The sequence below is a fragment of the Molothrus aeneus genome, chromosome 1 (genome assembly GCF_037042795.1).
Source record: "Molothrus aeneus isolate 106 chromosome 1, BPBGC_Maene_1.0, whole genome shotgun sequence".
NCBI classification, from domain to species: Eukaryota; Metazoa; Chordata; class Aves; order Passeriformes; family Icteridae; genus Molothrus; species Molothrus aeneus.
In genome coordinates this window covers 107,267,364-107,294,452 of record NC_089646.1, presented here as the reverse complement: position 1 = coordinate 107,294,452, position 27,089 = coordinate 107,267,364, and the positions used below count along the sequence as shown (strand labels likewise).

Genomic DNA, 27,089 nt, shown 5'->3' with positions numbered 1-27,089 from the left:
CAAAGAACAGAGCAAAGAAATGAACCTGGAGAACAGCTGACAGCACTTTTGCTCAGCACAGTGGACTCACATGGCAGGACACAGGTGCCTACAAAGAGAGGGGGCCTAGAACAACTTGATGCAAACAGTAGCCTTAAGCTACTCGTGTCAAAGTGTCCAAGAGAGTGCAATGGCTTTGAGGAATCATCCAGCAATGTCTCACAATCCCCTGCTACCTTCCTCATTAAACCTCAAACAAAGCTGCAGGGTGTGTTAGTGCACTCCAGCTAGGCTTTCCCATGGGGAGAAGGGAAAAGCTGGAGTCAAAGACAGTGCAAAGGGCTAGATTCAGTGCTAAAACTTGAAAATGGCAATAAAACGAAAAAGCAGCAGTTAGAGAAGCAGTACAGGCCCCCTTTTGTCAGCAAGTAACACACAAAATTTGGCAGAGAATGCTGCTGAGATAGTAGTAAAGAGCAAGCAACAACAGCTTTCCCCCCAACTATACACCCTTTTCTCTGAAGGTTGAGCAGGGATAGTTGCCCAGCCAGCTCAGTGCATCAGAAACAGCCACTAGGCTAGCAGGCCAGCTGGAAAGCAGGAGGTGCCTGGAGCAAGCTTTAGAGCCCTCCCAGCACTGGTGGCACAGACAGTTCCTCCAGGTTCCCAAGCTTGAACATGAGCACACTGAGAACTGAAAGGCAAGGGAGCATGATAGCAGGTTTTGTCCTTATGACTGGGATTTCAGTATTCCCATAAAGGGCAGAAAGAGCAGGGAAAAGCATGGAAGTGAACCCCTGGTGATCTCTCCTTTAACTCCTGATGTAGCTGAGCAAAGCCCAGGTATCTCCTAAATAAATGCCACTTTAGAGGACACTTTTCTCAGAAGCAAAGTTGAGCTCATCTGGGGGCAGGATGAACCCTTGGCAAAGAGACAAGTATTTTCAGTTTTTGCACCAAAGACAAAGGCATCCCTGTCTGAAATTAGGCCTATAAACTTGCTGAAAAACCTTTTTGAAACATCTGCTACTCCTTACAGTATAAAATTTTGGATTTGAGAGGTCTTTTGGGGTGGGTGTGGACATGACACATGGGGGAAGAGGGAACACACAGGGAGAATCTACTGGTGAGAGACAACTTGTGCCGGCAGCAATAAAAGCTTGTGATCTGCATCAGAGGCAGGCCATAAAAACACCTGAATCATCCATAATCCTTTGGATATATCTATTTATCAATTATTTTCTCCAACATATTTCACTTCAGTATTGCACTGGTTTCAAGAGAAAGAGGCAGGCCAATTTACAGATTCTCTGTGTGGTTCTCCAGCCTGCATTTAATTAATTGTGAGTTGCTCTAAAAATAATTTAGGACAGTGCTTCCACAGCACATTGCTGAAGTCTGACACAGTTCATGCTTTTGCTTCCCAGAACATGTGCAAAGCTCTCACCTCTGCCCAGCTGTTACCAAAAACCCCACAACCCAGTCTCTGTGCTGAGAGGAGAAAATCAGAGACATTTCTTTTTCTCCCTGCCCACCCCTCCCCTTTCCAACAATCCTTTTCTCTGTCACCTACCTGTTTTAAAACCCCTTCAAATAGAGATGTTCATAGTTAATATGTTACATGAGGAAACTGTGCCAGCTCCTGCGATGGGCAGACAGCTGGGACTGGCTCTCCAAGTCACACCATTAGTCATGGTGCTGACAACTTCAGATGCTGAACTTCTCATGTCAGCAAACAAAGTTACCAATTTATTATTTTTAATAAAATAATTGCTTTAATGCAGTATTTAAAATAATTTTTAACATCTGATCAATAAGATAACAGTACACAAATATGGAAAATGCTGCACTTTACATAAAAAGTAAAGCTAAGCATTTAATAATACAAAACAATTTTGCCCGATGCCATCAATATCTTGCAAACTATAGTCAAAGTACTGCTTTTCTTATATATATATATATGCTATATATACATATATAAATAATTTACAGCATTCATTTACTAGATTTGTTTACTACTGTTCCAACAAAAACCAACATAACCGATTCACAGCTTCGTGACTTTGGTAACCATCTACAGTGGTTCTGACAGTGCAGAACAGTTGCTTCAAGTTTTGAAGCAGCATGCCAAGTAACCCTAGGAAGCTTGTTTTTTGTCAAAGAAAAGAAAATTCAGCAGGAAGCCATTCAATAGTTGGTCAGAGCATGGTGCTGATAATGTTCTGTGTTCAATTCCTGTGCAGGCCGTTCACTTTAGAGTTGGACTCTATGATCCTTGGGGTAGGTTCCTTCTAACTCAGGATATTCTGTGATTCTCTGAATGCAGTCAGTGTCTTTCCCACCAGTCCTGGGAAACAGCCATGCTATACAGTGCTGTGTCATGAAAGGCAACATGTTTGGAGCCTGGGAAGAAGGGTGACCCAAAGGGCTTTCCTTCCACCACAAGGCAGTCTTTAACAGCAAGCAGACAATCTTTGAACCTGTTCTAACAGTCTTTATAATCCAGAGTCCTCCTTCTCACTGAATGGGAACAAAGCAACTGTCTAAATTTGAGAAGCTTCCCTGTTACACCACATTAAAGTATTAAAACAATATTCTAAAGCAGTGAATCCTGTGCTTTGCAAACACTGCTCCTCTCCAAGGAGAGTCTTCAGCTCCAGAGTTTCAATGAATCTCAACTTTTCTCTTTTTTGTAGTCAGAACAGGTTTTGTTAATATCTTTCCACATCTATGCTCAAGTTCAATGCTATTTCTTTTATTCACAGAAAGAGAAACTGTTTTTTCTGTTTACCCTCCCTTTTTAGGATTTTTTATTTCTTTTATTTTTAGTAACTCCCAAATTTTCCATGACCATCCAAGTATGCCCTAACTACATTGTGTGATGTACTTCAATCACAATGACTGATTTGTCCTCCTTCCCTCAGTCACCTTCTCAGAGGAAAGGCTGAGGGCAATTGAGGCAAAGTGTGGGATACAAAGGACCCCTCATTCCTTTTACTTGCTATTTGGTCTCCACAAGTGGGCATCCAGTAGTAATTCTAAACCCAGAAAATTTAAGAAGATGTTGAGTCACAGAAGCAATACATTAGCATGTTTACTGACTGCTGGTTCATGATTAAATACAGTTGCCATGCTATGCTGTGCCATTATATTTGCTCCCCTAAATAAGATGGGTTTGGAAGGTGGCACTACACATAGAACAGATGTTGCAGACTCTGGAGTACTGAAGCAAGTGGCATACATTAACTAGGGACACTTATCAAGCCCTCAGAGCTTGTAAGACAGTTCAATGCAGATAGGTGCTTATGTGTGCAGCTCAGTGTTTTCATTGGTTTACAGACAGATTTAAGCCAAGTATTAATAAACCTTACAGGTGCTAAGTTAGGTATTTAATAAAAATGTTTATCTGTAAACAAAAGTTATCCTTACAACGGATCATTTTCCAGAAACTGGAATTTCAAGACAGTGCAACAATGCTTCAGTGTTATCTTTGGCAGTAGACAGCATGGTGAAATGCAAGATTCAAATCACTTCAGAAGGGCACGGTACAAGCGCAGAGAATGCTTCATCTCCTTCTCTTGTTCCATGCAGAATATCAAGTCCCTGAGACAGACACGGGTTACTCGTGGACAGAGCATCTGCTTCGTAAGGCTAAAACCTGATGATCCAGCAATTCCATTGCTTTTCAAACCCTAAATGGGGGAGAGAGGAAGAAAAAACCCATCAGAAACATTAGAATTTCATGTAAATAGAAGTTTTAACTAAACTGGTTGGATTATAATGCCTATTTGTATAAAACTAGCCCACTGATGTTCAGCTTTCCGCGTTGAAAACCAGCAATCCAAAAAACCTTGCACATTAGATACTGAAAAAGACAAAGCAAGCGCTTGCCAGGTGATGGTTTATTTCAGTCAAAGCAACCACAAAGTTCTTTCTTCCTTTAAAATTATACTAAGATGGTAAGATAAATAACTGCCATTCCACTGAAGTCTGCTAAACAGACTTGCACTGAGAAAACATCAGCCAACTATGAAGAAGGTACTAACACAGTACCTATGCAGAGCCCCAGGTCGTGCACAGCTCTTACTACCGCTTGCTCCAGAGGTTTCCATCTCTTCATGAGGAACTGTCACTGTGGTGCACCCTAGCTTTGGAACGTGGCCAGGTGAAACTCATCCCAGCCATCATATGTGCTCTGTCCTTTAAGAGGGCAACAAATACTCAGTGAAAGCATCCAGATATTCAGAACACTGTATTTGAGCCTATCCACCTCAGTCAGCTGCCTTGCTTGGTTATGAAAATACAATTGGTAGGAGATGATGACATTGAGTAGTTTTATATTCAAGCTACTGGAATGAGCAACCCCCACGCTTTCCAAAATGCCCCAAGATTTATTATTAGGGGTGGAGAAGAGGAAGATTACCATGAGCTGCACAATAGACTGGCTACTTATCTTGGAGCCAATCTGTGCTGCACAGCCAGTCTCTTATCACTACTGGAGGGTTCTTGGTAATGAATGTAATTTGTACAAATACGAGTGCTCAGTCTCTGTAACTTCAGCAGGGCAATGCCTGCCAGCATCAACACCACTTGGAGATGGTGTTGCTTGGATGCAGTGTTAACTATATCAATTCTTACCCTAACACTCTCTGCAAGACTTCAGCAAAATGACTTTGCCCACTTTGCTTAGAGAAATCTGTTTAAACCCCCCATTTATTAGAAATGACTACCAGTGCTGGACTACATATAGCAGCAAATGCTACTGTTGTTAGGGTGGAAGCATTGAAATTTATAAAAATATAAAGAGATTCACCAGAGAGCACATGCTAGCCACAGAAAACCCAGGGCACATTGCAGAAATGGAAGCTGTATTTTTTTACAAGCAGCGCGCAGGGTATTCAGCACCATTTCATTTGCTTTACAGTCAATACTATTAAACACTATGAAATGCCATCATTTGAAACTTTCAGTTTGTTAAATGGCTCGGAACAAATGCATGCGTGGGGAAGACTGCTGGCCACATTGCACAGAGGGCACTGCTGTCCTGGTAAGACACAAAAGGGTCACAGTTCAAGTTTGTCATATGACAACCCTGAAGGATCCAAGGAAAAGATAGCTCTGCAATGCAGCTGCCAGCACGGGTTGAAAAGGAGGTCAGTCCAACAGGATGCAGCAGAAGGCCCGAGGCAATGTTATAAATGAAACAAACCCCAAGGGTTTTCAGTAACCCAACAGCAATGTCCTTTATAATTCAAAGAACTTTATTGAGGTGAAAGTATTTTCTCTCTAAATAAGTCATTAGACTGGAAGTCTTACCTTTAAAAAGACACTAAACAAAGCCACCTCAATCCTGTTCACTCTTACAAAAAGGGAGACAGACAGCACAAATCACCCAGCCTGCTTTGGAAGCTGCTGTAGCTGCAAGATGCTACAACAGGGCAGAAGCACCAAGCTGCCTGAGTTTGAGACAGAGTTAAGGATTTGTTTATTCTTAAATTCCTACCCATCATGCTCAGTGCAGAGACATAAAGCGATATTATGCTGTAATACCACATCCAAAGTCAAAGCTTGTCCTGGGCCCCTGTTTACTAAGACAGCCATTCACAGTTCTAAGTTTCCCACAGCATCACTCTGGCTTATCAAAGCTACCGAGCACAGCATTTCAGGGGCCAGGGAGCTCTTTGACAACCAACAGCTCCTACCACAGGGAGCTCTTTGACAACCAACAGCTCCTACCATAACCAACAGCTCCTACCGCTTTAAAAGAAAATGTCCTTCTCTCAAAGTACATGATGGTTTAAAATTAAAGCCAACAGACAACCTAGGTCATTCCAGTCCAGACAGGGGCCATGATGGGGAACCCACTTTTAAGTGAATTTATGCAGTGCTGAGCACTATTTCCTGTTAGCTACTGTCTTCCACAGTTTGTATTGAAACACTTTTTTCCTGGTTTTGTTTTGGAACTTGGACCAAGCACTGGTCCAAGATCTGCACATCCCAAAGAACCATCACAGACCCCTCTGTTAATGTCCAAGACTTTACTTATGAAATGCCCAGCTCTGAGCTCTCAAGCTGACACAAGGGACACTTTAGGGAGGGTCCTCTGCTGCTCCACTTCAGCAAATTCCTATTGGGCAGGAGGTCGACCTTGTCTGGCCCTAGGCAACAGTCAATAATCCTCTCCTTTAGATCTCACATACCCCTTCCTCAAAAGCACAAAACTTTCGAGACCTGAAAAACACTAGCTCACTCCTTGCTCCCTGACATCTCCATTATGCTCCTCCCATTTGGGCAGCAACCACTTGTGCCTTGCTGTTTTGGGGGATTCTTCACTGCTAGTCTTCAGCATGCCCCAAGACAGCTTTGTCTGTTTCTAGGGGAAAAGTGCTGCTTTTCAACGAGGTCACAGACAAGTACAAACATAAACAAATAGAAAATGCATCCCTGTAGAATCAGTTCTAACTAAGGCTACTGCAATCAGCCTGCATCCTCCTTCTGCAACATCTGATTATTAGTGCTCTAACTAGCAACTTCTTTTTTTCTTGCTCTTTTTTTTTTTGTTTGTTTGGTTGGGGTTTTTTGTTACCTTGAAGTTCCTGCCTTTCAGTTAAACCCTCACCACCCTGCCTTCCTTCCAGAAGGGAAATGACAGAGACATGCAGCCCAGGAGGGACAACTACCAGTGTAGATTCTACCAGTCAGCCTGGGTATCACAGCTGACAGACCCTGTTTGTAAGCCAGGTGAGGCACTACAGCAATGTAACTGCACCACTGTAAACATCCATCCCAGTACTGAGACCACAACTGGCTTAAAATCAGCCCCAGAAGGTCACAGCAGCAGGAGTCCTGCTTTTGATCTGTCCTCAGAACTGAGCCCAAATCAGCACCTTTTCCACAGCAGCACATTGTCACCCTTAGAGCCTTTTATAAACACCTGACAGAGATCAATTGCACTCACTTGGCAGCACAAGCCATTGTGGTGCTCCTGCTGTAGTCCCAAGCTGTTGAACAGCCAATTTCATTCAGAGGTTGCTCTGGAAACCTGTTTAAAGAACTCTAGAGCTCTCTCCAGTGGCTGGATGGAGAATGAAATACCAATTCTCTGAAAAGGTAAGAGTGAAGTTAATACAGAGCCACCATTCCCACCTTACTTCTAGTCTGCAAGGTATCTGGAGCTTGGCATCTGAAAGTTTGGATCATGGATACCAACAAGGATTTCAAAACTGCTCAGAGCTATTCTACAGGTCCTGACACAAAGCTCATAGAGGTCTGCAGGTATCTCCCTCCCCACCAAGTTCCAGTCAGGTTCAGTGAGCTGTTCCTGGTGAAATACACACTCCCTTCCCAAGTTCAATGACTTCACACCAACCAAAATCCAAAATTTTAAAGCTCTTGGGAGGGAGACACTTTAAGGGAGAAAAGTACTCAGTCAAATGTTTAAAAGTCAAGCCAAGAGTTCTCATTTCAATTTTTGGTGTGGCATAAACATATCACAGGCCCAGAGCCAAGATCCCAAGAGAGCAGACTGTTGTTGCAGCTCTGCTGCACATTATAAAAATACCACCAGCAGAAGGAAGCAAAGTCATGAGACACTTTTCAATGACACCCCCAAACACTGAAAAATGACAGCTGTGTGCAGCAGAGGTGTTGCTGAAAGGTGGTAAGAGCACCTAGTGAATTGAAGCAAAAGCTTCCAGGTTCAACCCCCATCTCTGTCACGTGTGGTCACACTGAGATCAGGGATATCTACTGTATGCTCTACTTGGTCTCTCAGCTGTAAAACACAGAACACATTCCTGTCTCATAGGAAACAAAGGTTAAAAAACCACTAACACATTGTGTTCAAGCACTTACCTGAGTCTCCTCCAGCAGCCAGGGGGAAAGGAACAGACCCTGGCAAAATTGTGACCTTTTTGCTCGTACACACAAGTGCCTAATGCAGGCCAGAGAAAACAAAGTGAAGGAAGTTGATAGCAGTCTGGTGGCAAGCCAGCCTACTGATGCTGCCTATTCTAACAAACCTCGGTCTGACAGAAATACTCCCACATTCACAACACTAAAGTATTAGATGACTCAATATTTATAGGATTCTTTTTTAAAAAAGAATAAAGTTGGTTGTTTTAGGTTGGGGTCTGGGGATTTTTTATTTTTTTAACCTTATAGACCATTCGGGTAGCTCAAGCCAATGTCTGAAAGACTCAGATTTCTATATCCAGACTGCATCTTGTGCAGCTGAAAGCAAATGTGTATTTGTGATGTTATCTGCAGCCTACAAAAAAGCCTCACAGAGCTGTCAGATCTATATAATAGAAAACTCCATTCAATTACACATTTTTCTTCAGATTTCATTGCAACATTCCTACAAGTCTTTTCAAATGTAGGCAACAACATGTTTTACATATTGAAACAAATTACTGTGAATGCTGTGTCAGTTTATTCACTATTATGCCCAAGATTCATGTACGCATGTCACTTCTTATGGGTACATCAGATGCTTAATCTGTACCTGGAGGTAATGAATCCTATACAAATATGTCATGTTAGTTAACAGACAATTATTAAGCTAAAATTTTCTGGCTCTTTGCCACATCATTTTAAGCAATGCATTGTCAACTAAATTATAAATCTCTTGACCCTTCACATGTCATCAACATTTGTGCATTACCAATATGTTCAGCCTAAAGCTACAATGCAATTAGTCATTTAAATTGCAGATCTCTTTCACATATAAGAAGAATTAAGTTCATCTCTAGCACAGAGAAGGCACCATATGAGCCAATGAACTGTATTTCTGAAGTGTGTGAATGGCAGTTGAGAATATTTTTGCGTATTTACACGGGGAAAAAAATTCAGATCAAGTGTATAGCCTAGACTGACAGGCACCAGGAAATTCAGCACAGAAACTGAAACTCTTTAGCTGACAGAGCTGTGCTTTGTTAGGTCTTGAAACAGGTAACTAAGATGCTGAGGACATTTTATTATTGCAGTAACTTTTAGCTCCCTTCTTCCCCAAAGGTATGACCATGTCATAGACACTTCAGTTGTCCAAGAGCTTAAATAAGAACCGGAAATTTAAATCAAGAGTCTACATACATTAAGCATATGCAAAGTAGAGAAAACCTCACACTCCAGTATCACTTAATACCTGTGGGCTGGGGGAAGGGGTGACAAAGACAGAAAGAGACACAGAGAAAGTGAGGGAAACCACTGAAGTGTAGAAACAGATTTTGTAGCCTTGTTATGAACACCTACTTGTATATAAGCGGTCCAATTTGAAGTGATTGCTTTTAAATTAATTTTATGCGGCTTCTAAGAAAATACTTTAGCAGACTATCATGTACCCATGCCAAAGACCAGACAGTGGCCTCACTGCACAGGGAGCTATCATTTGCTACAGAGCCAATTCATGCCTTTAAATTCACACTTAGACACACTTAAATTCATACTTAGTCATGTCCTTAACACCAATACTGAAGCTGATGAATTGTGCTAGTGTGTTCCCTCATCAGAAGAGCTTATGGCCAAAAAGAGTGGCACTAGCTTCTACAGTTACCACTTACAAGAGCATAAACCCCTTCTGAAAAAAAAATAAAATAAGTCATTGGATTGTCACACACCAGAAAAAAACAAATCATGTCTCTTCCCCAGCCATTTGGAAGAGTTGGGTTTACTTCCATTCTGCAGAAAGGACTTGTTGCTCAAGGCTTAGTTCTTCCTCAGTCAACCTAAAGAACATTTCCAAAGCTCAAACAAGCACCATGTACAGAATATGTTTAATCAATGTGCATACCAGCATCCCAAAGTTGTAAAGCAAGAAGGGTAAGTTTAAGTTCTGCTAACAATGATCAGATGTGGCAGACACAAGAGAAGATGACAAGCTCATTTCCTCCACCCACAGTCAATACTAAAAATGGAAAAATGACCACTGTGGTAAACAAGGCATTTCTTCCATTTTTGCTTGCCAAACTTCTTTGCAGAAGGAGAATTCAAGTGTGGACTGCTGTATTAGATGTGCACAACCCTGGAAGTTATCACATTCTTTTAAGTATGTTGGCCAGGGCTAGGAGTTTGACAGAAAAGGAGTATTTGAATGGCTCTGCACTGACCACAGCATATCAGCTGCATGATTTACTAATGTAGCAACTACTTGCAGTAGCTTATGTTTCCACAGCAAAGCCAGACTGCCTGTGACGAGCAAGACCCACACTTACTAACAGAGCAGCCAGTCTTGGCAGGGGACAGAACAGACACAAGCAGTATTTGGAAAGAGGAATTTCCTTTGCCATTGGATCTGGCATAAAGAAAGAAAAGACACAAGATGTACAACCCTGAGTCAGTCAGTGGAACCAACCTGGGAGAAAGCAAGTGAAGAACTCGACACCAACAGCAGGAGAGACTGCATCACTTTTAAGTACTTAATGTGTTATCATGGAGCCAGAAAAATAATGCAAAGCAAGTGTTCTACCCCAAAAAATTACACAGAAGTACTGGTATTCAACTAAGTTTTCCTATACAAAGTAGATGAAGGGCCTGACCACACTATTCAGATGAGGACCATAAGGGTAACAGCCAGTCTTCTGAGTCTTCTCTCAGAAACATCTGCAGACTTTTTTTCCTCCCTGGTGCATGATTCTGCACAAATACACAGCTCTTGGTCCAAGGCCAAAGCTGACTTGCACCCAAGACACCTCTGAATAGAAGGAAACAAAGTTTAAGGACACAGAACTGCAGTCTTCAAACTTCTAAGATTCCAATTACAGTGGAAATGAGAAAAAGCTGTTTCCAAAATGGCTTTGTCAACAGTAAAGCAGTAAAACTTAATAAAAAATATAAAAAATCCTTGACTATTTATCAGCATTGAAAACATTATGGGGCGTTTCATAGCTTTAACCAACCAATAAAAGCAATGAAACAGAACAAAGAACTGGAAAAATGAGTCTGTGGTTTCAAGTTTACTTTTTTCTTATTTGTTTTAGAAGCGTCCTCCCTTCCCAAGATGAGTTAGTTTTCAATTCTTCCTACCCTTTAATTCATTACTGTTTACCACATGCCCTCAAACTAGGGGAGGAGGAGAGGTGGGTAACAAATGCACAAACCCCAAGACACATATAAATGAAATCTAAAGGCCTCTCCTATTCATTGTATCCAAAAGTGTCCAGAGGGATAAGAATGAGAGAGATGAAGATATTGCCACCTCTGGATTACAAGTAGCACCAATTAACACATTTTCACAACAGAGGGATTTTCTTACCAAGGCTTTCTCAAATTGCTCTTTTTGAACAATACCATTCAAATGTTAAGTTGCAGTGAAGATAACATGCAAAACTACCCAAACTAGTGTTTCCAACAAGAAAGGAAAAAGAATTCCCATTATATTGCTGCCTTTTCTTTATTTTTTTTTAATTAGGCCTAGAGCATTAGCCTTATTTTTTCATTCCATGATCATCATGGATTTGTCCCTACTGCTATTTCAACTTTAGAGATACATAAGCAATTATGGCAACATATAGATTATTCTTTTTATATTGCTTTTAGGTCCAAATCAGTTGACAGGCACTCCTCTGGACAAGAGCCTCTTTCTGTACTTGTTACATTATGAGGTGATGAGGCTGCTGGCAAGCAGGCTTCTAGCTGGAAAGCACATGCTTGTGTCACCACATGTTCTAGTTACCACATTAAAATGACCCATAATTGGTCTCCTGGAAAGACCAAGTAAAGCACAATTTCAGACATCAAAATAAGATGAACAGGCAGGAATCGTGTGCTCAACCATCTTGGGAAAAAGACTTCTCAGAAGAGGAGCAAAGCTCAGTGCTGGTGTGTAGAGAAATAGAAAACCTTGGGCTGAAAAATCATCCCAGTTAAACACAGATACTTATTTGTGGATAAGTTAGCATACCATGCTCCCTAAAATGCTGGTTTGAGCCCTTCACATTTACTGCAACAATAGGCAGCAGATCCAACCAACCCAGTCTGCTGAACTGAAATTTCCCAGTCCCCATTCCATTTTGGTACTGAATAAAGAAAGGCAAATAGACGACAAATTTACTTACAGAGTTTCAGTTTTTTCATACATATGTAACTGATTATTTCTTCCCTGTCTGCCCAAATACATTAGGGCTTTGGTTTGCATCAATAATTGCTTGAAAAAATTCCTTTCCTTTAATTATTGCAGTAGGTAAACATAAAAAGAAGCTGTACAGAGCTGACACAGCCATAGGAGACACAAACATTGTACAAAGAACATTATCCAAAGAAAGTTGAAGTCATAGTTAAAAATCTTAATCCAGTTAGCATCAGTGATTTCACTCAATAATGTTAAATATCATTCATATTTAGGAATAACTTCTTCCATTGTACATATCTACCAAGTTATCAGTCTTTAAAACTAAAAAAAAAAAAAAAAAAAAAAAGTCACAGGAGTATTGTGCACAGATTTACTTGCCATTGCACAGTCTAGAAGTTCTGACATTTAAGATTATTTGAGAGTAAAGCTCTCTGTATTTTGTCTGTATTTGCAATTTGAAATGAAAAAGCATATCCTGCCTGTTTAAATTATTCTCAGACAGGTTGCCCAAAAAGATGATTTTAAAGATGCCCAAATGTGTATCAGCCTAAGGCCATATTGTACTTGCTTTCAGTTTCAAAGACCTCCTTTCATCTCTGAAGAATGGAATGTTGTTTACTGCTCAGGATGTTTTGCCATGTTATCATGAATGTATTACAAATGTTCTGCTTCTTGAACTAGAGAGTGTTTGTCAAAACCATTCTTTATTCTACATGAGAAGTCTTAAGCCTTTTATAAATCCTGCTCAGATATATTGGGACACTTAAAAACATTTAAATCTAAACATCCTTCTCAAGGATTGTTATCCTGCATAATTTCACAAAATAGAAAAAAAAAAAGGTCTGCAGAGAAATGCTTTCCAGTAGCATGAAGCCTAAGAACTAGGCACTGGAATGTGAGCTTGCATGCAAGAAACAAAAAGGGTTTCACTGCCAGAATTACTTTCACCTACTGCCCTTACAAATCAGTCCAGTATGGCAACCATATGAGAAGCTGCTTACAGTACAGCAGGTAAATTTGTGACAATGGAATGTTATCAAGATTTCTGGTCAGTTTTAGGCGTGTTGTGTCCACATTCTTTTGAAGTGGCATAGTAAATAATGGATAACCAGCTTTCAACAACATCACTGTTATCTGTCTCACTTTGGCATAATCTCGTGAAGCTTTTAATAAAGCAGACATACCACAGATGATGAGAAATAACTGAAAAGTACTTAACAGGCAGACTTGTTAAATATTCAGAAACAAATCCGACAATAATTACAGAAAACCACTATGAAGAACAGGAATAGTTACCTGATAGAAGCTTGGGGGAAGATGAGAAAAGCATGGGGGAAACTGTTCTTGTGCTAGACTGATTTTTTCAAGTTTTTCCAGTGGTATTAAAAAAAAATAATCATACATTTAGCTTCATGTGAAAGTGCATTAAAAAACTTCAAAGAAGAGAAGAAAATCTGCTCAGAAGCTGTGAACACTGCTTTCTGCAGCTTGTTTAGAGAAAGATTGCTTCCCTTCACTTGTGGTTAACAGGGAGTATTCAAAGACCTAATTCTGTATCCATGTCAGGGAAAAAAATAAGTTAAAAATTCACTGAAACAAATCTATCTCACCTGCTTAGCGAGGCCTCTTGTCACAGTCCAGATGAAGAAAAAACGACAGGACAGTTGTCACCACTATCTCAGTTACAATGCAAATAACTGAGGACAAGGTCCTCCCAGACTCTGCTATGCTAAAATGACAGAGTATTTTCAATCCTACCATCTATTTAAGCTTCCCAGACAACAAGAATGAAAAAGACCGAAGGTTCATCAGAAAGGACAGCTTTACCATCACTGCCTCCACACAAGAGTTGCTTTCCAGGTTCCTGATCATTGTGATTATGTCAGGGCAACCAGCCTTTCACCTGAGCAATATTGAGGCTTCAAGATAGAGGGGCAAAACTGTCAGTAACACCAATTTCTCCCATCTCCAGCAAAGATGATGACCTCTAACAGAAGTCTCCTCAGGATTTGTGCAGCCACAAAAGCTTCCCAGGCACCAGGAACAGTTACTCTTCAGCACATTGAGAGATTTGCTCAGATAGGGTTTGTTAAAAGCACTTTCAGTATCCAACATGAGCCATAGAAGACCATCTTGAATGGTCTAGCTTTACTGACTTATTTACTGCTTTTTAGGAGAACCTAGCCAAGGTGAACTCAGAATATTTGAGAAGAGTCCCTATGCATTGTGCATAGATTAATGTCCACAGTCAAATGTCAAATCAAGAACCATTCCAAAAGCCATCCAACCCAGAAACTGTGAGTTCACCTGAGAGGCCATGACAATTAGCCATTGTGGAAGGCCACCACAGCTTGGTTACCCTCCACTATAGTTGGGAATTTCTCTGAGTCATCATTTCATTTAGTCCTTTACACACAGTGCTCTTATGCATAGTCTTTCCTTTAACACACAATTACACACTCCCATCAAATTTACCAGAAACAATCCTTTCAAGCACCAAACACACAAACTAGGTTTCTTACAGAATGCAACAAACCATTCTGTGTGAGAGAATTCACACTTCTTCCTACAGGGAAAGATAAATGTAATTCAGTATGAAGATGTAACACAAGGCAAGTCATTGCAAGCCACGTCTGTACCTCGAGCCCAGATCCAATGTTCAATGAATCCAGTGGTCTTTTCTTCCTTGGTCCAATGGCTGCCAAAGCTGTGAGGTTGGCTTCTCTTTGTTGCATCTGTGCTAATTCCAGCTGTTGCATCTAATTTAAAAAGAAAACACCTATATTAATTATTATACACATTATGTTCAAGGTTCTTTTTAGAGCTGTTTCAGACGGCTCTGTAGCTCCTACAGAAACAATGTGTTTCACAGCATCTTTCCCCTCTTTCTGGTCACTTCTGACCAATTCCAGTACTCAGTCATGCCTGGAGCCCTATGGACAGCACTGTTGAACTAACACCTTTTATGGAGACCACACTGTGGTATCAATGCGGCCTTAACACGAACCTTGTAGCTGCTTCCTTACCTCAGAAGGTTTGTTGTTTCTGCTTAATGGAAAATCTTGGTCTGAACTGGTTTATGAAGCTGGATTAGTATTAAAAATTGAAGTTACCAGGCTATGTGACCTGGTTTTATTCTTATTTCAAAATCTCAATTCCTGACTGCACAAGGAAGATACCCAATTTCCTCTATCACCTGAACTCAGCACTTAATATTGCTTTTGTGAAACATTGTACTACCCAATTTAACAGGATGCTGCTAGCTGACTGCTAGTCTTTCTTTTCCCAGTACATATTTGAATGTTCAGGAACATCTGAAGCACGGTAGTGATACACTGCATTTTTATTTTCGCTCACCTCCAAAACTGTTGAACACTAAGGACTCATTAGAAACAACCTTCACCTGGGTTAGGTAAACTTGGGATGGGATAGAAACCCACAGTAAAGAGCATTTTAAAAAGTTTTAAAAAACATTGTTTAAAATAAAATTTATTCTTGTATTTTGAGATACATTCTATTCAATAATTATTGACACCAGCTGCTCTGGAGCTCAACTCAGTCAAGTCTGCTGACAGACTTACTGTCTTAGATCAGCCACCTTGCTAATACAAACACACTGCTTCCAGATCCACCAGCTGTCCAACTTGGAGCATGGGTGGAGAAGGAAGGTTTTCCAAACATAAACCTCTAGGTGATGTCAAGCCTGGGATGGTCTGACCTGCAACTAGTGTAGATAGCTCTGTAGCCCACATCCTCCCCATTCCCAGGACTTAGAATGGGGATTCTCTGCATGGATGTGTGTGCATGTCTTAAAAAAACTGAAGTACAACCATACCATGGGTAGGAAAGCATCCAAATCTCCTCCCATCTCCTGTCATAAACCCAATGAATTACCTGGATTTCCTCACCCAGTCAATACAGATATCCTGCTTACCAAGCTTGCAACACTATGATTTTGCTTGCTTTTCAGCTCTCAGAAATCCCACTTGGAGAGGAAAAGAGCAGCTGATAACAACTGAGCTTGCAGCCCCTAAATGGTGTTAAGTCCCCTACTTGCTACTACTTAAATAAAGAAGAATCCACAACAACAAAATACTTTGGGGCTCATGGGGAGTGTTTTGGGGAAGAGAGCTTTTGGCTGGGTGGTTTCTGGGTGGGTGCTGTTACAAGCCTTATTTTACATCATATAAGTAGACTTTAGTGATGGTGGCAGCTTCACATCAGGTACTGCAGCAACTAGGCTATTTAAATGAAAACAATATTTCAGGGCAAGATTCCTAAAAGGACAATGTTCCCTGGAAGAGACAAACTGCTCAAGGTTTTTCAGCAGAAATCAGGGAAAGCAAAATTTTAACAAATATGTTGAGAATAAAGTTTTTGGGGGGGTTTGTATGTTTCAGTTTTGAAAACAGCACTATTTGCAAGTCATCTTTGATCATCCAATGTACGTTTTTTGTACAATTGTAGTAGTACTTCTTCACACAGTAGTACTTCTTCAAAGCTAGACACCATTCACTTACCATACACACTAGTCTTGCTTTTGTGTGCAGTGTACACAATTAAAACCTTATTTATCAAAATTTACTCCATTCAGTCAGCTTGTTTTTATCCAAATACACAGGACTGCTTTCAGGAATACTTGACACACTATGAACTTTCAAACTACTAATATTTTGCAATTGTCTGAGGTTAACTCCAGCCGGCTTACTAGCATAAAATGTTTAGGATAAATTTTCCTCTTATATATAGATTAAATCTCATATCTTTATATTCAGTAACACACTCCAGCCAATAAGAGATGGGGGAAAGTGAAAATAAATTAAAAGAAAAATTTGAAACTTCGCAAACTGTGAAAGATTGAGGCAGGAGCAATAAAATGCTTAGAAGAAGCGTTAAATCTCAGCAACAAAATGCTGAGGTTTTTGGCAGAGGCACGTGCTGACTTCCAGCTGCCCAGGCCTCCAAGACCTGGAGCCACTCCTCCTTACAGGCAGCTAATGGAGCATCCCTGCAGAAGTAAAGCACTCCTTCCTGCCAGCAGTGTAGTTCTGTCGTCACAATGGTCACAGGTACATCACAGTCTTCTTGCCATGAGAAGGGGCATTGCAACATGCCATGCACACAGCACTCCTCTGGGGAAAGATTAAACTCCTTAAGGCTCCAGTGAAAAAGAAAACCAGAAGGGGAAAGATGATTTGCTTTAATTTAGGAACCATTACACTCAATGTAAAACAACTTTTAAAACCATTAAACTTAAGACAATGCAAAACAAACCAAAAGACTTTATTAGTCTGTGTGCTGGCATCCCTGGGAAGCACCAGAAAACACATCCCCCTTCCCTCTCAACCCTACAAAACACACACCAACCAGCATTACTGCAGTTAGACTTGTCAAAAACGTGTGGCTGCTGAACACCTCTGGCTTGAAGCAGCATTGAAATAAGCCCCTCTCTCCTTTTCACAGCTGCTGTTGATGGGCAGCCATGGCCAAGTGTGACAACAAAAGGCAGAGCTATGAATTAAATACCAAGAGGGCTTTGGGTTGGCATCAGCATGGGGTGGAGGGGACTGGGCAAGTTGAGGCTCTCTTGGTGGAGCATCAGGATGCTGCTCTGGTTGAGGACTGGGCAGTGCCTTGGCACCATCACCAATTACACCATGGAATTCTAGTGGACCAAGCGTGCTGCTGGCACAGACACACTGTAGGAGGGAGCAATACTGCTGGAGGGCAGTGCTGGCAGAGATAACAAAGGAGAGAATGACACTTGGGAGACTGTATAAAAAAAGATGTGCTTTCTAGAAACAGAACTGATGCATCTTCGACCAGGCAGTTTCCAAGACAATGCTGGAATCACACGTCCTTATCAACATCTGCTCTCTCCAATACATTTGCCACCTCCTAGCTAATCAAAGGATTTTTCAAATCATGAAGAATCTCACCAGGGTTTGAAGCAAAAGAAGAAAAAAAAAATCATAGTCTTGTTGCATTCTACACATCTCAGGGATTTTTCTGAGAACATAATTAAGACAAATGAATTTAAACACTCAATTTCTATAATGGACTCAACAGATCCCCGTTAAGCGATATGGGCAGGCATCCAAATTACCCTGCTGAAGCCAGCAAAATCATCTTTTCATCAAGTTTTGTTCCATTAAAAATTGCAGATTAAATGTCTAAACATTGTGTGAGCAGTTAAAAGCACAGGATAAGGAGAAGACAAGCAGATAATGTCAAGGGATACCCGAGGATACTGGCTGGCTAACTACTGCCAGATTTTCCTAAACAAGATTAGGAAAGAGCAAGAGGTGACTGTGTGGAGTCAAATCTTTCTTCAATGGTTAGTTTTGTAGCATGTAAGTTAGGGAAGAAAGATCACTGCATAAGGGGCAGTAAAAGTAGTAGATACACTTTATTAAAATATAACATAGAGAAGCTGCATGGTTTCCCTTCTAGAGGTCAGTTTTATTAACATTGGTGTCTTTGAGTATGATAGGATACAAAGAGAACTGTCACACCCAGGTGAAATCATACCATTATCCTCATCTTGACAACAGATTGATCTTCTTTAAAGACCAAAGCATGTGATGGCAATTCCAGAGGAGCAGGAGGGAGCTGCCCCATATGTTGGACCCCCAAACTAGCAGGCTGCCCCTCAACCCGACCTACTTTCTCTGCTAAAAGATGCTGCTCTTCCACCACAACACAAGAACCCAACACATGCTCTATTCAGAATTCATTCCCCAAGAAGGGCAATAAGAGGGGGTGGGTTCCAGGCAAATGGCAAATGAATGTTCATGCTTCCTTCCTGCCCTTTCCAATTTCACATATGCTAAGAATTGCAGTACAAAGAGTTCTAAAAACCTGTGTATAAAGATCAAATTGCTATGAAAATGTCTCAGAACTTGTAAAATAGTCTTTGTTGCTGCTGGCCTTTTTAATAATAAAAATAGGGTTTAAAGTCTGGTCTTGCAGCAAGCAGGAATCTCTAGGGTGACACAATAACCATTTTAGTTAATCTGACCTGCAGCAGAAATCAGGAAATAAGGTACGTTTCAAAGTCCTTCCTTATAGTGAAATGGCATTTGCAGCATGGCTGTAATCACACAGAATGAAAGGTTTTAAAATTGACCTCTCTGTTCTTCACTCAATCCTCTGCGAAAAGTATTTTTTTTCCTGCTCACAGAAACTCTCATGTCTCACACACCACATTTCAGAAAATACGCAAAATCTATTTTTACTGTTATACAACGACATTTTTGAGGCACTTCAATATTAAAAAATAAATTTTAAGTTGTATAAGAAGACAAGAAGTACTTCAGCTATGAGATGCTGAAACTTTTACTTAAAGCAATACTGCAGATTGGTTTTAAACCCTTTTGGTTATGAAGGACATGATAATGTGGTTGCCTGCCTTATCAGAGCCTCAATAATGCAAGTTATGCAAATCTCGAGGCTTTCCCTAAAGAGAAAGAATCCCTTAAACACAACTGATGAAAAGTATACACTGCTATAAATGAAGTCAACTAATTCACAGCAGTTAATCCATGATGTGTACAGCAGAGGGTGGCTGTATTATCAAAGGTGGGGAAAAAAAAAGAGTGTTATCTAGCTGAATACAAGTTCACCTTGGAAAAAGAGTAGATTAAAGTCTTTGTGTCTGGTCACAAAGTCCCCAGGACAGGATTCAGATATTTGATATAAGCTTTCATAGAGGACAAAGTACATGAAACATTTGCTCTTGAAGATCCTCAAAAAACAGTTTTACCAGGGAAGGTGTTTCTACAGGTAGAGATGAGATCACCTGTCTTAGCCAGGGCTCACAGAGCAGTAACAGGACTGAGGTTAAAGAAAAGCCAGACAGGCAGCCCTTGTCCAGCAGATGACACGCCAGCCTCATGCTGGCATGAGAAATTCATACCACTGTCTGCTTCTGCAGGCACTTCAATATACAAAGTACTAGGAAACAAATCTGAGGAGCAGAGAAAAGAAATCTCTCTTCATTTGAACGCTAGGAACTTATGCCTGGGGAAGAAAAAAAAAGCCGAAAAATTGTCTTGGCAATGCAATAACAAATAAATACAGCCCCATGGATGTAAATGAGCTCAGAAAAATGCTGGCAAAACAGATGTGGCTAAACACCACAATTCTGGACTTGGTTATAATTAATATAAGAGAAATACTTAAACGTACATGTACAAGGTTTAATATTAAGTAAAAGTGAGGATGTCTCCACATATGACATTACAGGCAGATGGAGTACAGGAGAGATTAAATAAATATTTAAACTAACAGAAGAACTGGCAGGAAAGGAAACCAGGGAAGGCTGAAGACAACTTAATGTATGCCTAAGGGTTATGTGTGCTATCCAGCAATAAGTACATCAGGAGTAATAAAAGCACTAAAGTAGATGAACAAGAATTTTTATAAGACTTGCGGGGGGTGAGGGGGGGGAAAGAAAGGAATATAAGCATACAAAAGAGACAGAAACTCCCAATCCTATCAGCTCCCTCAATAAAGAAACTAAACAATAAATTAACAAATAGTAAAAGTCAAAGAAACTGTGACCAAATTTCAATGTCTGCCTTTTCTAGCTTGCATGTGTGAAAGAGAAACCTCAGGACCTCTCTGAGCCTTTTACTGCCCTTTACTTTGTATTTTTAAATAACTAAATACTGAGGTACCTTTTTAATGGGTCCACTTATCCCACTGAAATGACTTTTCTCTTTTTTGTATCCATTCTCTCTTTTTGACCAGCTTTTTCAAGCAAGGTTTCACTGGGTTTCATTATGTCCTCTGTTTAGTGCTTTGAAAGTTGTCTACTGCTCTCAGTCACTTCTCTCTTCATTGTCTTTGGAAGAAAGAACTGCAATTTTTTTCACATTCCCTTTAAGCATTTTAAGGAACTTGAGAAGAAAATGAAAAATAAACCTTAAAATCTGCTTTCAATCCCAAGCCTCTCACACTGGCTGTCATAAAGCTCAATGAGTATTACTGCCTCCAGCCTCTACCTTTCCTACACAAAATTTTCTGCCCTACAGGTTGAATGTGGCTGAATAGCAGACTTCTCATATGGGGGACATTCTCTGAGGAAAACTGACACTTGGAGGCTGCATATTTAAACATTTACCATCCTCTCCTCTTGCCTATAATGCAATTTCTCTTCTTGCAATTGCTTCCTTTCAAACTGTTTTAATTAGCCATACAATTAGTTTCCACTGACTTTTCCCTCTGTTGTAATTTAGATTTAACAGCAGAAAGGCAGAATAGCATGCACTGGTTTGAAATGCAGCCCTGACTTATAACAGAGCTGTATTTAGTACTGTAGATTTCTTTCAGGTTAATATCCAAGATACCTGCTTCAGTGGCAAGACAAGCCCTACCGTAGCTGTGTGCCCCAAGACCAGGTGCTTTGCCTCTCTAAAAGGTTGCAATTAAATGTTCTGGAGAACAACAGAACATTTTTCCAGGACATCCACAAAGTAATCTACCCGTAGGAGGAGGGGAAAAAAAAAAGGTATTTTGAGTTGGTATTTCCTAATATATAATTAACTCCACACAAGAAAAAAATCCAGGGCACAGTGACTTCCTAACTCCTTATTTTGCCCACTCTTGGTAAGAATTTCCAATGTGTTGGAGGGCGTATTTCCTTTTACCTGTTTTTTTTTGTTTGCTTACCCATTATTGATACATTTGTGTGTTTTCTAGGACACTTGGAACGTGATTTCCCCTGTGCAGTCCCATCAGTTTGCCTTATTTTGAGGTCCGGGGAAGTTTTTGGGTGTCCAGCATCCACCATCAAGCTCTCTATGTGCTTTCAGACCCTGTTTAGGCTAATTTTGCTGCAAGGACAAGAAACAGACTACAGCACCCCACACAAATGCAACATATTCCACAGGTTTTGTTTCAGATGCTATCACTTAGGAGAAGACTGTTCAATGACCATCAGCAGGCAGGCCTGTCCATCTCATCATGCATCCACCCAACTCTTCTTGGCAGAAAACTCTCTGGATCTTCATTATCATTTTCTTTTTGTACTTTCAGCCCTAAAGTTTCTTCTATTAGCAAATTTCTGATCCAAGGCCATACCAGTTTTATGTTCATTCTCTGTCTCTCAGACAAACTGAGAAAAGGCTATTTGCAAATCCAAGAACACTTTTAATGGAGTTTTGTGGGGGGGCTGTTTTACACTAAAGACAGTTGTTGCCATCTTTCAGGCAGATGGTTTTAGGGTATCAGAGGCAGTGTCTCAGCTGCTCTTTTTTTACATTGCTTCAAAACACCAATATGACTGTCACAAACAGGCATTTGGTTTGCTTTGTAGCTCGCCCAATAATCTAACACGTCATCGAATTTCTATTCCTGAATTTCTACAAGACTTGTAACATACCAAATCTCTAATGATTGCCCTTTGTAATTTGTAAGGCTACATTGCAGCTAATGAAATTTATGTCTCTTTGATTATCATGGTTTGGTTTTCTTGTTTTTCAAAACATGTAGAAGCAGGTAAGAAACACTACAGAACAATAAAGATAATATAAATCAGGTAATTAGGCAGAAGCTCTTAGGCTGCCACTGAAGGCTCATAAAAAAGCCAATTGATAACAATGAGGTCTTGTTTTGTTTGCAGCAACTTGTACTTGCTTTTTTGAGAAGTTATAGTTAACTTCTGCCCTGCCACAAGAGTGGTCTTAAATAATTTGAACCATTGGGTCCAGAAGACTAGATAGAGAAGCAGCACAAAAGGAAAAAGAAAACAAAAGCTTGAAAATGTGAGTTGGAGGTGGTAGGGCAAGCAGCAAAGAATCAAGTTACAGTAACTTATTACCTGAGAGTGTTAGAGGAAATAAGGGAGTTAGTAGGTTATATGAAACAGGAAAAAAAAAGATGGTAACTGTTGAGAAGGTACTACAGAACAACTAAAATTCAGTCATTACTATGTAAGACCAAGAACGCACTGGAATCATGCTGGCTCTTTGTTTGATGTTTTCTATAGGGGTTGTTTTGTCTCTACAAAAACCCTAAGGTCTCCCATTTTCTTCGTCAGTTGATACTAAAGATATTGAATTTTCTCAGCATCTCATCTACTGCCATCTTGTATCTGTGTCAAAAAATGCACGAGTGCATCAAGCAGGCAGGAACAAGGAGTGGAAAGATCTGTGCAATCCCAAGTGAACAGAGCTGCTGAGAGAGCAAAGAATGGGGCAGGCAGATCTGCTGTCCCTCAGGTGCTTGCTCCACACACTCCTCCCCTAGCTCAAGATGCAGCTGCTCCCCTTTATGCGCTGACAAGGTGACACAAGGTAAGAGCAGGGATAAAGGTGGCTACTATGGAAATAAGCAAAGATGCTCTCAGTGAAATACCTCTTCACCTGCTCAACACCAGCAGGTATCTTGCCCAGATACATTCTGAAAGGTTTGCCCAGGTTCAGCCTTAAGCTTCCTGAAGCTGTACTACAAAAACACTCACTTTTGAATAGGAGGGACAGGAGTACAGGGAAACTGGGAAAAATTCCTTCACCAAAAGGGTTGACAAGCATTTGAACAGGCTGTCATAGGAAGTCGTTGAGTCACCATCCTTGGAGGGGTCTAAAAAATATTTAAATGGGGCACTTAGGAACATGGTTTAGTGATGGCCCAAGACTTGGCAGTGCTGGGTTAATAGTTGGGCTCAGTGATCTTAGAGGTCTTTTCCAAACTAAACAATTCTAAGGGATCAGAGTTTTTATTTAGAATTATAATGCACCGTTTAATACTGACATTTTTACAGGTCTTCTGCAATGAACTGTTCATATGGCTGGCTAGCACATTTGACAGTATCCTATACCTACTCAATTTAGGAAAGCTCATTTCAGGAAAGGAGAAGAAGGCACAGATAAACTATAAATACAGCAACAAGAATCACATTGACTGAACATTTTCTTTGTAACTGGAAGCATTGTGGAAAGTAGAACAGGAAATAGCAGAAACCACCTAAAAAAAGTCAGGGTTTAATAGTGCAAACATCATGGACAATGAGAGGGCTGCATCCTCTCAGCCTGAAGAGGCAGATAAAGCAGAATGAAAAACAGGGGTAATTTACCCAGACTGTAGGAATGCCACTGCACAAAGAGCTGGTCCGTGAGGAGAGCAAGGACAAAATTCTTGAGTGCACAAAGCAGCAGCTTGGGGCAAGCCTTGCAGCTGTCTCAGAAGGAATGTGCACTTTCCATAGGTATTAAAATCTGCTGAAACAGGTGAAAGAGGGAAATAAATACAGACTTAATTCATGGCAAGCTACATAGGCTAAGAATATAGGAAAGTAAATGACTTAGCATAGGGGAAGTTTGAGGCAATAGGTCATGCAAAAAGGGATGAAAAGGTCACAGCAATTATGTATAGCCCTTTGGATAAAAGAATCCACTGCAGAGTCTCTGGATGTACTTCCAGCAATGTTAAGATGTTGCTTCCAGCTACTGGATGACAGCACATCCTGGATTTATAAGTATTCATTGTCAGGATGTACACCCCGCATTTTGGGAAACTTTGCTTAGAACATTACAGTGCCATTACTCCACACCCTCTTCCTTCTCCCAGGGGGTCACCATCAACATACAAAAGACAGCTTTGAGGAAGGCAGGTCCATATTAATTCTTAAAGAACTATAAGCAGACAATCAGATGAAGCTTTCCAGCAGATACTCGACTGGAGTGACCTGGAAAGGATCTGATTCCAGCTGACAGAGGCATCAAAGTTTCCAAGTCTGGTTCCTTAGGACCGGACTATAACCACAACATGACAAGACAGACAGACAAGAGTAAGCCTTTTCAAGCCTCCATCCCACTGTACACCATGCTTCTGTGCTACCAGTTTTAGTCTTAGGACATTTGTTGATTTTTATTTTGCTCTTATTCCAGTCGTATGCATGCTTGCATTTTTTTAATGCAAATGTGTGCTGACCAGTTTTTTCCAAACTGTCAATAAAGTGCTAATTTTTTCCAGCTGCATGTGTTCTCATTTCCACTCTCCATCTTGAGATGGTCCCAGATGAAAAAGCACCACTGGCACAGAAGGTGGGTGTCCCCATTCTCCGTGTGAAGCTTGGAGAAGCTTCTGGCTGCCTCATTCTCTGGAGAACAAAGCAGCAGGACAGAGTTCTTTAAGTGAATATCAACACAAAGATCTGTGCTGCCCCAAGAGGCACATCTGCCTCCTCTTCTTTTGGTGGAGCAGTTGGAGACTGTCATTCTGGGAGCAGCACAGCATGGAGAAACACACAGGACAAAGAGTGATGCAGGTTGTGTTAGTCTGGCACAAGATGAGATGCACTGAAGGAGGGGAACTCAAGACATATTAGAACACCAAGCACGAAACTTATATGCCTTCCCTGCTCTGTTGGCTCGTTTTTTTGTACACCACTATGCCACTTTTTAAAAGAGATCTCATGAAAAATATCACTGAATCTAATCTAACCTTCTTTGTGCTCTAAATATGCAAACCACAGAATACTTTTAATGATTTTACAGATTATTGTTCAGAAAACAAGAGAAAAGAAGCTGCATAAATGAATTACTTTGCAGTCTTTATTAAAAGAAAGTACATCTAGAAACAATCAGATGATGCAGAGGTAAAGTCACCTACAAAACAAGACAGATTAGCATCACCCACTGATTGTTGATCCTGGTGGCACTAGAGGCAAACTGGGAAGGGCTTTAGGGCAACTTTGTACTCACAGACTGTAGCAATGAAGAAAGAATTGTAAGCAGAAACAAAGAATTAAAAGATAGATAGTAAAGCAAGTTCCTTCTTTCTCATTTTACAAATTTCATCTACTGTGGTGCAAATCCAGAGCATTGATTCAAATACTATTTTACTGGATTTCCATTTGTTTTGCCTGGGCTCCTACATTAATCCAAACAATAAGGGCCTTTAAAGCATTCATAAATAACCTGCTGCTGCTGGCACCTAGGAGCCAAGTGCAGCAATGTTAAGCAACAACAAATTTCATAGTTCAAGAGGCACAGTTAAGGAAAAAGGTTGCTCAGAAAATCACTCTCATTTAGCACAAAGATCTTTAAAAATTGCATGAAATCAGTCAAGTAACTATAGAAACCAATTTCTTCAGCTCTGTATCACACGTCTCACACCTCAATTGTCTTTATTATCGTCTGCTGTCAGATCCTTAATCAGAAATGTGAACAGGCTTGATGATTTATTCAGCAGGGACAAGAATCTGTAGGTCAAGTGAAAAATTTCACACACACATACACACGCACACACATCTTCAACCTTAGGTACTTTCATTTCATTCTGTTCCCAGTAGCTCTGGGGGCAACTCCAGTGAGATCCAATATTAAGGCTCAATTAAAATAAGCTCCAATTAGTGGAGCTTTTTTCTCTCAGGCTAGAAAAGTCAGGAAATGGATATTGGGAAATGTAAAAAGTCAGCTACTGAGAGGAGGCTGCAGACATAAATGAACTTATTTGTTGATTTCTACAGTTGCTATGCAGAGGCCTCTGGGAGTAAAAGCTTAACCAGTCTAAGCTATAAACTAAAACCCCTGCAGCTAAACATGAACTGTGTGAAACAAGGGCTCCATTCCAGAACAGAAAACTGCTGGGCCCAGAAAATTAAAAGCCAGAGGCGTTTTCCATTTAAAACTAAATCCCAGTACCGCCTCCCAGCCAAAGAATTATAAGCAGTATCAGATTTACAAAACGAACAATTACCCTGGAAAAATGTAGCCTATTGTACAGTCCCAGATGCTAAATCTCAAAGTTTCTTTTTTTTTTTTTTCTAATCCCACATTATATTCCTACCAAGTGTACTGCTGCAGTTTACAAAGGACTGTTTCGAGACAGGACTGAAACTGCAAAAATAAAATGTTAAAAAAAGAGAGCTCATAATTCATTGACCTCATTTGAAGCACTGCCCTTGCCTGTGGCAGTTCCTGTCCTTCCCCAAGGCCTCTGCAAATGGTATGCAGCAGCAAAATAAACCCTGACCTAATTGCCAGGACAGGGCTGCCAACCTTCTCTCAACACACAAAGGCAAGCATGGTAACTG

At 40.5% G+C, this 27,089-nt stretch overlaps 1 protein-coding gene across 1 annotated transcript in view; it reads right to left on the bottom strand.

Moving 5' to 3' along the window:
- Positions 1-1,812: 1,812 nt before the first annotated feature.
- The window catches only part of TAF4B (TATA-box binding protein associated factor 4b), a 56,573-nt gene continuing 31,296 nt past the window's right edge, over positions 1,813-27,089 (bottom strand). The window contains exons 14-15 of the mRNA XM_066546604.1: positions 14,686-14,805; positions 1,813-3,671 (exon numbers count right to left, since the gene is read on the bottom strand). Coding sequence (XP_066402701.1) covers positions 3,507-3,671; positions 14,686-14,805 — 285 coding nt within the window. The 3' untranslated portion in view covers positions 1,813-3,506. The remainder of the gene's footprint in view (positions 3,672-14,685; positions 14,806-27,089) is intronic.